Source organism: Fringilla coelebs (genome assembly GCF_963513975.1).
Source record: "Fringilla coelebs genome assembly, chromosome: 7".
NCBI lineage: Eukaryota > Metazoa > Chordata > Aves > Passeriformes > Fringillidae > Fringilla > Fringilla coelebs.
In genome coordinates, this window is record NC_140035.1 from 17552769 (window position 1) to 17564769 (window position 12001).

At 40.8% G+C, this 12001-nt stretch overlaps 1 protein-coding gene across 1 annotated transcript; it reads right to left on the bottom strand.

The window, feature by feature from the left end:
- Positions 1-3789: 3789 nt before the first annotated feature.
- FIGN (fidgetin, microtubule severing factor) lies at positions 3790-6128 on the bottom strand. The gene has a single exon (XM_084209030.1). It carries the CDS (start codon positions 6118-6120, stop codon positions 3880-3882), a length of 2241 nt encoding a protein of 746 aa, XP_084065156.1. The 5' UTR covers positions 6121-6128; the 3' UTR covers positions 3790-3879.
- Between the last annotated feature and the right edge of the window lie 5873 nt (positions 6129-12001).

A 12001-nucleotide genomic window follows, 5' to 3' on the forward strand; every position in this document is an offset into this window, starting at 1 on the left:
ATGTGAAAGTAAATAGCCTTAAAGTAAACTGCCTTCACATTCCATTGATCAGCTCAGTCAGCAAACTTTTATATATTGTCACTAATGTTCTAAATATTTTGAAGAGAAACATGCCAGAAGTACAGAGCATTTCCATTTCTGTTTCACATAAGGTCATTATGAACTCCTCCTTGAATTGATATTGATCCTTCAGCTTGCAGGAATATTCCTTCAATTTGTTTTGTTTTTGTTGTTATAGGAATCGTGACTGAAGGTAAAAGGGAAGAAAAGGAGCTGATGCAGAATGTAACCCACACATAAAAACATGACGTAAAGCATCTGCAGTGATAGCCTGACACAGCAGATGCTTTTTAACTATTTCAGGTTCCTTAAAATTCAGGGCTGTGCCAGTGGCAGGAAGCCCCAGCCAACCAATCGGACATTTCTGTGGCAGCAGCCTCCAGCTTTGTCCAATTGTAAAGGACAACATACAGTTTTCTACTATGGAAATGTCTAAGACCAGCATTAAACACCATTAAATCATATTTTGTCTCTCTTCTCAAAAGCAATCCTACCCTTTGGAACCTGCTCAAGTTCACGGTCGTGCTTCAGCCTTCCCAGATGCTCTTTGACTAGAAGGCTGCTGAGACAGGTGAAGGATCAGCAGCCTGCCAAAACCTGCTCACTAGGGACAAAACAGGGGCTGAACGTGGGGAAGAAGGAAGGAAAGCAATAAGAAGAAGAGGATATGGCAGGGGATTTAGCCAGCTCAGGCCTGAATTCCATCAAAGGACTGGCCAGAAACCAAGCTTGAAGAAGGGTTGAGGTACCCCCTGTTAGCAGTTCCTGGCCAAGCTCTCACCAAGTTGAACAGGCACCCTCCCAAAACTACACCAAGGACAACTGCTGATAAGGAAAGATTTGGGTAACAATCTGGCTCTGTTTTCCTCCCCTTACAGCAGCTGTGATAGAGTGAAGTTTTGCACTTCTGCTGCCCCAAAGCTGAACTGAGACCTGGACAACGTGAGCATGTGTGTGTGGAACCTGCATCTTTCACACCATTTCAGTTTCTGCCTGCTTCTCACTTTGGTTAACATTTGAAAAACCCATTTCCCAGAGTGACTTTTCAGAGAGAATGACTTAAAGCTGGAAGCCAAAGGGACTGTCTATAATTTTGTTTGCTTTTGGTTTTGCTACAGGATAGAAAGAGCAGGAAAAAAACACTGTGCGTAGTTTTCATTTTACAAGCTGCAAAAAAAATCTGTTAGGAGTATAGTTGGGAGAAAGAGTTTATTAAAACCTATCTGAGCCTTTTAAATGAGAACAGCTCAATAGCAGATATGAAAGGCAATGTCTAAGACAGAAACTGGGTCAGCAATCTGCAACAGTGTACTTGCCAGTGTGATCAGTGTGAACCTACAGCTAATGGGGACATCAGCATCTCCCAAATATGAGGATGGTGGAATGACCAGGGTGAAGAAGCAGCCTGTGGAGGTTTGGGGAAGCAGAAAGACTGGGTCATAACAAGGATCATAGACTGTAATTGCTGTTGAAAAGAAAAAAAAAAAGAAAAAGAAGAAAAGCAGGTGATGTACTTAAGTCTTACTTTCTATATCCTTAATGAAAGGCACTGTTTTTAAAATGGTACTTTTATGCTTTTATGCTTAAAACATAACGTTTTAGATAGACAAAATGTTTGCCAGGAATCCATCTTAAATTAGATTTTGGTTTATTTGCTCTGTTTTAGCATGTTCTATCTAAATATATATATATATATATCTTAAAAGAAAAATAAAGAAAAGTAATAATCAAGAGTCATAAATTTCCAGCAATATCACAAAATCCCTCATTAGCTTTCTGAACGCTAAACGTCTCCATTGATCTAACAGAACGGACAAGGTCTGTACAATTTTTGAGAAGACAAACATGACCTAGTAACAGATTGGTATCTCTCTTCTTGGGGCTTTTCAGTGCATTTATTTAATGGTCTTGACATACATTACTTAAGAGAAACATTAAATGCCAGTGCTTTGCAACAGTTTTGTTACTGTTTCCTAAAAGTAAACAAACAAAAAATACATTCAAAAAAGCAAGGCTGTTTTGTTCATGTGATGGCAGAGGCTTTGGGCAGCTGCAACACACACTGCTCTTGCTCAGAGATATTACCCAACATCAGTCAGCTGTCACCAAAAGAGTTGCACAGAAAGCTTTAAAGGATAAAAAGAAAGGGGGGCTGGGATGGGGGAGAACTGAGCAAAATGCCACACATGCCAGCTAGTCTTTCCCGAAGGAAGACACCAGAATATGTATATTTGGGGGAGGAAAAAGAAAGGGGGAAAGAGCACTAACACAGGGAAAAACTTGACTTCAGGGGAAAAACCAGCAGCTCTCTGAAACTTGTTTAGCAGGTTTGCATTCCTAATGTAATCTGACTTGTGTTGGTGGTGGTTTTTGCCCTATTCCTTACTTTGCTTTCCAAGAGAAACGTAACAAAACTGAGGTAGAAATAATGGTGGGCACACTCCAGCCTGAAAGATTTCTAATGGATGCTAAATGAAGATTGCATTAAGGACAATGAAGCCATACGTACACAACAAAAACTCAACTTTACAGTTTGGGAAGGGAAGTAAATGTACTTCGAGGGTTCAGTTTTGCTTTGTTATTTGTACTGTTTGTTTGGTCACAGTCCACTGCACTGCTATAAACAGCTCTGCAACCCATAGCTCTGCCAGCAACCTACACTGATTCCACTCCCTACAGCAACACCAAAATATCCTCAAAACTACGACTGGAGCCATGCAACAAAGGCCAGCCGTCACAGCTTAAGGTAATTTGCCTCTCGGAATCCTACCAAATCTTACGTGTGACTGTTTCAGATGCTAACATAAACCAATTAAGTGGCTCTTTCATTCATCTATGCACCTTCTAAAGACTGTATCACCTTATTATCAAGGAGCAATATGCTGAAAACTCTTACAGTTTACCAACTAGAAAAATCATTCTGCTCAGGTTTGATGCGAGAAATTGGCAAAAGAACCATTCCTGAACACTGGGAAATGCTTCTGTTTCTATTTCTAATAACTGTAAAGCTTCAGTCATATCACGCTTTAGGTTTTTTCCTGGATACATTCAAAGTAATTTTCCTTGCCATATTCCAATTGTTGAGGTAAACATACATATTTAATATAAAGTAACATTGAAGCCTAGCCTATAACTCTCAGCAGTACATAGTGCTTTCAACACATTCCTTTGAGGTACTGTACAAATCACAATCACTTTCCTGAGTTTTTGCAGACAGAACATTAAAAGAAATGAACTGCAGAAATTAAGGTCCAGATTATCATTACCCTGTTTTACCTGTTCTTAGTTTAACACCACAGAACAGACAGGATTGAGGAATACTGTTGCTCTTAGAATAGCAAAAATCTGGCTCTCTGTCGCAACACAACCGTTCATCTCTTTAGTCCAATAATGTTTGAAGTTAAAGCTCTTTATATTAGCACATGCCACCAATGTAATTGTGAGGCAAACAAAAAATAAAGCACCACTTCAGGCACTTGACAGCAACTAAATCTCAAGAACAGCAGAATGGAATCAACACACAGGGTTCATGTCCTTCTGAAATCAACCCACTTGCACCTTGCTCCTTGGTGAGAATTGTCTAGCTTGAACAGAACTGAGCATCAACATGCGCTTTCTGTCATGTGTGGCTTTTTCAGATCAGCAGCTCTTGTTTGATGCACTTTTCCTTCAAGTATACCCTGGCTCTTTAGAGGCAAGGTAAATCGTAGTCTTCCCAGTACCCTTTGCAATTTTAACACTACTGAAAAGGGTTCTCTACCCCTATGTAGCAGATTCTGTGTGTGCCAACATTCATTACTTTTTTTTTTTTAAGTAGCATCACTGACTGCAACCAAACATTTTGTTCCATTCAACGTATGTATCAAGCTCTTTTTGAGATATGCTAGGCTGTATCTTGCAGAAAGCATTTTCAAAGTCTTGATATGTAACTGGCCTCAACTGGCTGGGCATAATGGCTGAAAGGTCTGTGGCTGGCATGGCATGGAGTGGGCCCACCACGGCTTCCTGACACAAGTGAGCCACATCTAGTCCAGAAAAGCCTTCTGTGCGCTGGACAAGCAGTGCAACCTCCTTGTCATTGAGACAGTAATTGTGCTGTGAGAGCAGTTGTACTATTATCTGGTGTCTTGCTGTGCTGTCAGGAAGTGGGATTAAAAGTCGTTTCATGAAGTACCTTCGAAGAGATTCATCAATTTCTTCTGGTTTACTTGTGGCGCAAATTACTACTATTTGGTCCTCAGCAGAAGTCAGTACAGTGTCCAGCTGCATAAGGAACTCGGTTCTCATCCGACTTACTGGACTATGTTCTTCACTCACTTGAGAGGAAAGGAGCATGTCAATGTCACTAACAAAAATCACAGAGGGTTGGCGACACCTTGCCACGAGGAAGGAGGCATGGACAATTTTTTCTCCTTCCCCTAACCACTTCGTGACAAGGCCAGAGCCAGTGATTTTGAAAAACGTGGCCCCCAGCTGACTAGCTATACATCTGCCCATTAATGTTTTGCCTGTTCCCCGAGGTCCAAATAAAAGGATGCTCCGAGGTAGAGCAGTCAGTCCATTGAATGCATCTGACCTCAATACTGGCCATAAAACCTCCTCCTTAATGACGGCCTTTACTAGATCTAGGCCAGCAATGTCGCTCCAGTCCACGGGAGGTCCTTGGTTGATAATCTCATTGGTAACAAGGTCAATGAGGTGTGTGTCAGTATTCTTCAGTTGCTCGTCCACAGAGTGGTTGGATGAGGTAGCTGCACGAAGTCCCGGGCCTTGCATTGGGTGAGGGAGGAGCTGCCTGTGCTCATCACCATGCTCATTCATTACTGGGGAGCTATACTTCCCAAACGAGTCACTTGATCTCGAACCCAGTGAGTTTTTAGCAGTACTATAGGATGGGGGTGTTAGAGCCCTACTGGACTGGCTACTGAATTTCCTTTGCTGTTCAGAGGACATTAGCTGCTTTGTTGGCTTAAATGCTAAGGATGATGTTTCAGCACTTCTGTCAAAACCATTCCCTCTGTTTGCATTTGAAATGCTGTTGTCTGGCATTCGATACATTGGACTCTGTGTAGATCTCTGTTGGCCATAGCTGTAATTTCCATAACTGGAGTCCATTTCTCCTTGCCCTGCCATGTAGAAAGCTTTCCTTTTGAGAGAGCTGGCTGAACTGTTTGTCAGGGCAGACGGCGCGATTGGCGTCAGACCGTGGCCCTGGTAGGAGTAGCTGGGGACGGTGGTAGGGGGCAGAGGGGTTGGAGCAGGGATTCCTGAAGGCAGGTAAGCCGAGGGTGGCGGGGCACCCCCAGGGCTGTACCCAGGGCCAACAGCAGTTTGAGGAGGATAACTGGCGGAAGGGTAGCTGTAACTGGAGAGATTGGAGGTCCCGTTGTAGCCAGGGACGAGGGCTGGTGGTGGTGGCGGTGGTGGGGGCTGTAAAAGTCCCGAGCTGTGCAAGGGGGATGGATGAGGGGATGGAAGTGCAGGTGCTGGCTGGCCGCTGTAACTGGTATGCAAATATGAGCCATTGTATCCTGTGGCATATTCCTGAGATGGGAGCCCTGAATGAAGACTGGGAACGGTGTGACTTCCACAGGTGCTGCTGGAGTAACTGGGTTCAGCCAGGTTACTGGCCACCCCAGGAGAGCTCCCGATGCTGGCTGAGACATCTGCGGGAGGGAGGGCTGCACTTACCCCAGCTTTGCTGGCAGTGATGACATCTGGGACACAGTTCATGGGATACACACTGTCCGAGTTCAAGGATGGCTGCCAAGGCTCACTTTCATTCTTCCGACCATTCACCAGCCCTGAGGGAGCTTCAGAGTAATTGCTGAGAATGGGTCGCTCAGCCGGGCCTTCCAAAATCCCAGAATATTTTTCTGCATACTTTTTCAGAAGGTTGGAGGCGGTCAGCGCCGAGATGTCGTCGTTGGCCCAGGCGTACTGGTACGTGCGCTGCAGGTGCCCCCGGTAGGCTTCCACCTTGTGGGCTGGGGACCGGGTGGTCGAAGTGATATCGAAGTGCTGTTCTGGCCACTGGGCATGCTCCGGCGTCCACTGCATCTTCAAGCCTAGGGCAGTAGGAAACAACAGTTAACAGTGAGCTCAGCTTTTTCCTTATGTTTTTAAATGTGTTCTCAAACATACAGTCTGTGAACTTCTTCAGCTCTCTGAAAAACTGTAGCTAACAGCACAAGTCTTATGGAAGGAAAAGGTAATGCCCTTAAGAAGTGGTATGGTTGGTTTGTTACGAGCACATACACACATAGACAAATTTCTTGCTAATTCAGTAGGGGGCAACTTTTTGTATAAAAAATACAGGTAATGCTATAGCTCTCAAAGTAATTAAACAAAACTCAGTATATTTTAAGTACTCAGAGTGGAAATTTACTATAAACATACAAGACATCCAACTGCTCTGTCCTCTTTCATCCCCGTTTCAGTTTTATATTTTAACCAATATAAAAATATGAGACACAGCTGACAGATCACATCTAGGATACCTCTCTTATTTGGTACTGAACACCTAGTTAGCAGAGTATAATGCACCCTGCGCAGAACAATATGACACAGACATAGCAGGTCATTCCATAATCCAACTCTCATCTAAAGTGGTCCACGACAGTTTCAAATCTGCTTCGTGGAGTGCAGCAAAGCAATCTCCCAGGCAGCGCTCTGTCGCTTTCATCACACAAAGCCTACAACTCGGTATGAATTACAACTGGCTCCTTTCTGCCTCTCAGTTCTGTTGTTGAGGGTCTGGAAAAAAAAAAAACAAGCATGACTTGTCTGTCGGTCTCCTTGCTTGCTTTCTCTTCCCCCCCACCTCTGCTTCACAGCCTCCAGGGTACAAAGAAAGAGGGTTAAAGAAAAAAAATAAGGGGAAAAAATAGGATGAAGAAAAAGAAAAAGAAATGAAGCCAAGTCCCTAAAAGTTCTGTGGCTTCCACAGCTAGCTATAAAAAAAACCTGAAACAAACAATACAAAGCCAAAACCAAACCTATTATTAAAAAAAAAGAAAGAAAATGTCATTTTGAAGCAATTAATCTTTTAATAATGTCATGTGAATTATCCCTCCTCTTTGTAACCCACTGCAATAGGTAAGAGCAATTTACAAGCATTAAGATAACCCCCTCCAACTTGTACCTATGCATGGTAGACACATTGCTGGGTTTTGTACAGCTGTATCAAATAGACCTCCTTAATCTCTCTCGTATTACCAAAAGTGATTTTTGCAAACAGTCTTGTGCCCTCTGGCACAGATTCCCTGATAAGGAGGAGGCCCAGTCGAAATGAAGCATCTGTGGCACTAGCTCCCCTCTGAATTACTGCAGTCTATTTTGACAGCTTCTACCCCCTCCTGTTTCTCTCCCCAACCCCTTTAGCTCTTCATTGCCTGACTCTGGCATCTGACATGGCCAGCTTAGCCTCTCTGAGCTAAACCTAACACAGCACACAGTTTGGTAACAGAATGGCATGTTTATTCCCTTCTGACTCCCTCTTCCTTGTTTGCAAAACCACTGCACTAGACACTGGAAGTTAATTAGCAGGATGATGCTGTGCTAATTGTGTTAATTTACAAGGTTTTAGTCAAAGAGAATCATGCCAGGGCTGGCACTGCTGTCATGCTTCCAACTTAATGATTAAGAAATACTGAAAACAAGGTGGGAAGGATTGCAGTAATTACACAATAAATGAATAAAGCAACAGATTCATTTGCAATTATATTTTATTGTGGTTGCACTCATTTGCATTTGGATTCTTTTTTTCTTTTTTGGATTCATGTATTTGCAAATCACCAAATCATTTAAATTTAGGCTGAAAATGGCACAGTACCTTTAATTGAGCCTTATATTTTCTTAGTACAACTAGTCCAACTAGTAAATCTCACTTCCCCTGAGCATGCCATTGATTACTCGTGGATTTTTTTTGTTCCTGAGCATTCTCTTTCCCTCTCATTTTTCAAACACTTTGACAACTTGATAAAAATGTCTGTTAACAGTTATACAGTTATCCTAGAAAAGTTAATTCAGAGAAGTGCTTTTGACAAATACAGCATTGAGACTGAGGTTTTGTCAGATTTATTTCTATCATTAGCATTAACATAATATTTTTTGCTAATTGTTTCTGATATTTCAACTGTTACCTTTCAGAGGGAGTAAGTATATCATGAAATTGGGAGAAATGATTGAAATAATGTATTTAAATAACTGCATTTAAAAAATGCAATTTTAATCAGAAACTATCAGAAGTTTATAGAAATCACACTTTGTTAAAATCTGCTGGAAATCTGAAGAATAAATCTCCAAGAGCCAATTGCCAGTAATCAGTATCTGAAATTATTCCGATGTCATGAGAAATATCACAAGTTTTTTTTAAAGCCAAAATTATTAATGTTCCTGTAATGTAGAACTGCACGACAGTTCACTGCCCTTTTAAAAAAAATAAAATAAAAAAGTCAAACAAAACCAACAAACAAGCAAAACCTATCTGTGCTCTGCAATGTTTTGTTTATAAGGTTACCAAAACACTGAAAGCTTCTGTTACAGAGACGTAGAAAAACTTGAGTAGGTTGATGTTTCACCAGATACTAATGAACAGATGCCATGGGAAAGACTCTTTGCAAAGAAAGCACTAAAGCAGCAGTGAAACTTTGGAAAAAGAAGGCAAAATAGGCATGGATGGAGCAAAGAACCTGATAGGGCTGTATTTGCACTGTAGTTAATGAATATGCTTTTGGCACATTGTTTTTAACTGCTTCTATAAGAAAGCCTATTCAATTTAAAGAGATAAAAGAATGCACTGGGTCAGAGCTCAACAACATCACATACTACCTACTCTGTAAGCTTTTCAAAATCAGTTGGTCTTTTTTTATTTATAATGGATCATGCATTTTTAAAATAAAATAATTGAATTTAAAGTCACAGTGGGGAGACGTATTCTGATTGTGCAAAAATTCAATTCTTTGAATTTTATTTGTCTAGATTAATTTCTTTTCCTTATTATGAGGCTGCAAAAGAACGTCAGAAAATCTAAATTATCTATTATAAGAGGAGGGAAAAATCACATCATCGGCATTCTTTATTTAGAATAATTGCTAGATAGACCAGTAGTTTCACACTGTCATGCTATCTTTGGATATGCCCACTGAACAATAATTGAAAGTTTATTTATTGATGCATATTAAATACCAGTGCATTTAACAAAGGCTGTAAAGGCAGGATTAGGCTTTGATTAGATAAGCTTAAGAGAACAGGACTGTTCTCATCCCATGAAACATGAGCATTTATTCCAGCACATCGCAATCATTAGTGTTATTTGGAAGCATAGGTTAATAGTTAACCATAAGCATATTTTTTGCATTAGTAAGCAGTGAAGAAATCTGAATTTACATGAAGTCTGCTGGAATGGTCTGGACTGGGGGGCACAAAGAGCCATTTCCTCAATTTGATATTAATTAAAAAAGCAGAAAACTTTCGCTAGGTTTGACTCTGTTTGATAATAGTTCACAAATTGTTTGACAAAAGTCAAATGTGTGATTTGGGAGAAAAAAAGAAGCAGCAGCAGCTGTTGTAATTTTTAATTATGCAAACATTCGCCTTCCCTCTGCCCACCCTCAGCCCCAAATTGCTTGATGTTTGTAGCCATTTCCTCTCCCTACTTCAAATCATATTTTATTAACTGCTTTTTGTTTGAGCTGATTCATGTTTCTGCATTTTTTTTTTGTTAGGAATCCAAATGCTGATATAAACATCTAAAATCAGGTAATCAGGGCACATTTAGAGGCCGCATTTTTTTATTTAGTGTAATTTAAACTCTGATATAAACCACAGCCTTGCAGATAGTGTATTTGGTTAATAACTTTCTGAAAATCCAGAAGCAAGGCAAGGTTGAATGTATTAAAAAAACCCCACTTTGCTAGCTTAGGAATCCTCTGAACTATCGACATTTTTGGACTGTGTAAAGTGTGCTGGCATGGGCTGTAAAAGGCAAAAGGAAAGGACCCTGTTCTTTAAGTACAGGTATGTACTTACCAGAGAATTGCTTTTAAGATAAATTTAATACATTATATAGATAGGCAGTGTAGGCTATTTTAGCAGTATCTATTTTTCCTTGTCCTGACAGCCTTGCTATACATCCCTGTTCCATATTTCTTACAGTTGGATCTATCCAGATTACATTTAAAGTAATTATAGTCAACAATTTCATTATGGAATTACTTCAAACTAAGTGTTCAACCATATTTCCTCTTCTAATATTGTGCACTTAGCCTGAAAATGGAAAATCTAATACACAATACTTCATCAGTTGCACATATAATAATTCCATATGGCCAAAAACCACTTACATATTCAGTTATATGAATTCAAATTAAAACAAACAAACAAAAAACCAAACAAAAAGGAAAAAAATTCCAGAGTTATGAAAAACTAACATTGCAATCCAAACACAAAAAAGAAAAAGCAACATCCTACACATCCTCACTGTCCAACAGGGCCTGATCCTGCTGGGAGCTCAGATGACTGTGCATACAAAGAAACCCCCAGACTGGAGCCCTCACTACCAGGTCAAAACTTCTCATCCCCATACAGGATATCTGTCAAAAAAGATAAATAACTAGCCTTTGCTTTCAATTTAAATACAAGGGTTTCTGTTGAAAACAGCATGGAAATATGGTCCAGAAATAGGACCACACTGGGTAATACCACCACAAAGGATTTATAATGCCCGAACTCACCAACTTGCCTAGCAACAATGCACTTTAGAGAAAGGATACTGGGACTTTAGTAAACCCCTCATCTATTCACACCTCTAATAAAATAACCAAACCAAAATTAAATCACATGCAGCTGTGGATTTCTGAAGATACTGGAAGAGATTGCACTGCACTTCTACAGATGTTGGTGAAAAAAACCTAAATGCCCCGGAGCTGCTGTGCACAAGGCACTAGAAGCAGGGCAGTACCAACCTTCCCAACCAGCTACCAAAGTTTCAGTTTGTATCAGGGGCCTTCAACTGTTCCTTCAACATACCTGAGGCAAAAGAAAATAATTCTTCACTTCTTGTGGTCTCTCTTTTCCTGCCCCATTCACCCCTGCAGTGCATAGGTCCTACCTAGCACAAATCTGAAGCTTCCTTTGCAAGCATCAGGAGTCAAGCAGGTTCTTAACTTTAGGCCTGTTGTTAAACATGATCCAAGCAACTGCCTAATGCACTGTTGAAAAGGGCTGCACTGCACCAGGGGTGAAAGCAAATGGATGCTTCTGCTAAGTGCCCATGGCAGACAGCTAGGAGCACACTGCTGCAAGGTAGGAAACAACTCCAAAACCACAGCTCCAAGTACCACCAACCATTTTCCCTCTAGACTTGAAAGTGCATGTGAACTTCATCACTTTGGATTGCTTACACATTTAGCCTAGGACCCCAGAAACTGAACTACCCTCAGCCCTGTCCCCAGTTATTCAAGACACTGAGTATTTACATAACAGATCATAATGATTTTAGCGAGGGTTTGCTTGCTGTGGACACAAGGAGATCGGCTCTGCCAAAAGACTGACTTGAATAGGTGTTTCATTAGGAACATCCCAGTATGCCTCAGACCCCTTACTCCAGTGTGGGCTGGAGGTGTCAGTACCTTGAGGATCAGGCCCTAAAGTCACATTTTAAAGTCCTTCTCAAGTATGAGGCAGAGCCGAATAAATGAGTCATGCTGTAACCGCTGTTCAAGATGTAGGACACACAGCTCCCTGGATTTGTACTAAATCAGATAATATTTTATAAGACTGTATACTGTCATATGTCCCATAATAATAAAAATTAATTCAAGATAAAACAATTCTTTTACACTCAATTTTTTATTAATAAGCGTAATTTCAGCTGTTTGAAGATAGTGCAACTGATCTCTCTTAATTGGAAACAGGAGGGATTTTGAAGAGTGGATTG

Bases quoted from the DNA above. Each gene is read 5' to 3' on its own strand.
- FIGN (XM_084209030.1), bottom strand. From the start codon at position 6,120: ATGCAGTGGACGCCGGAGCATGCCCAGTGGCCAGAACAGCACTTCGAT.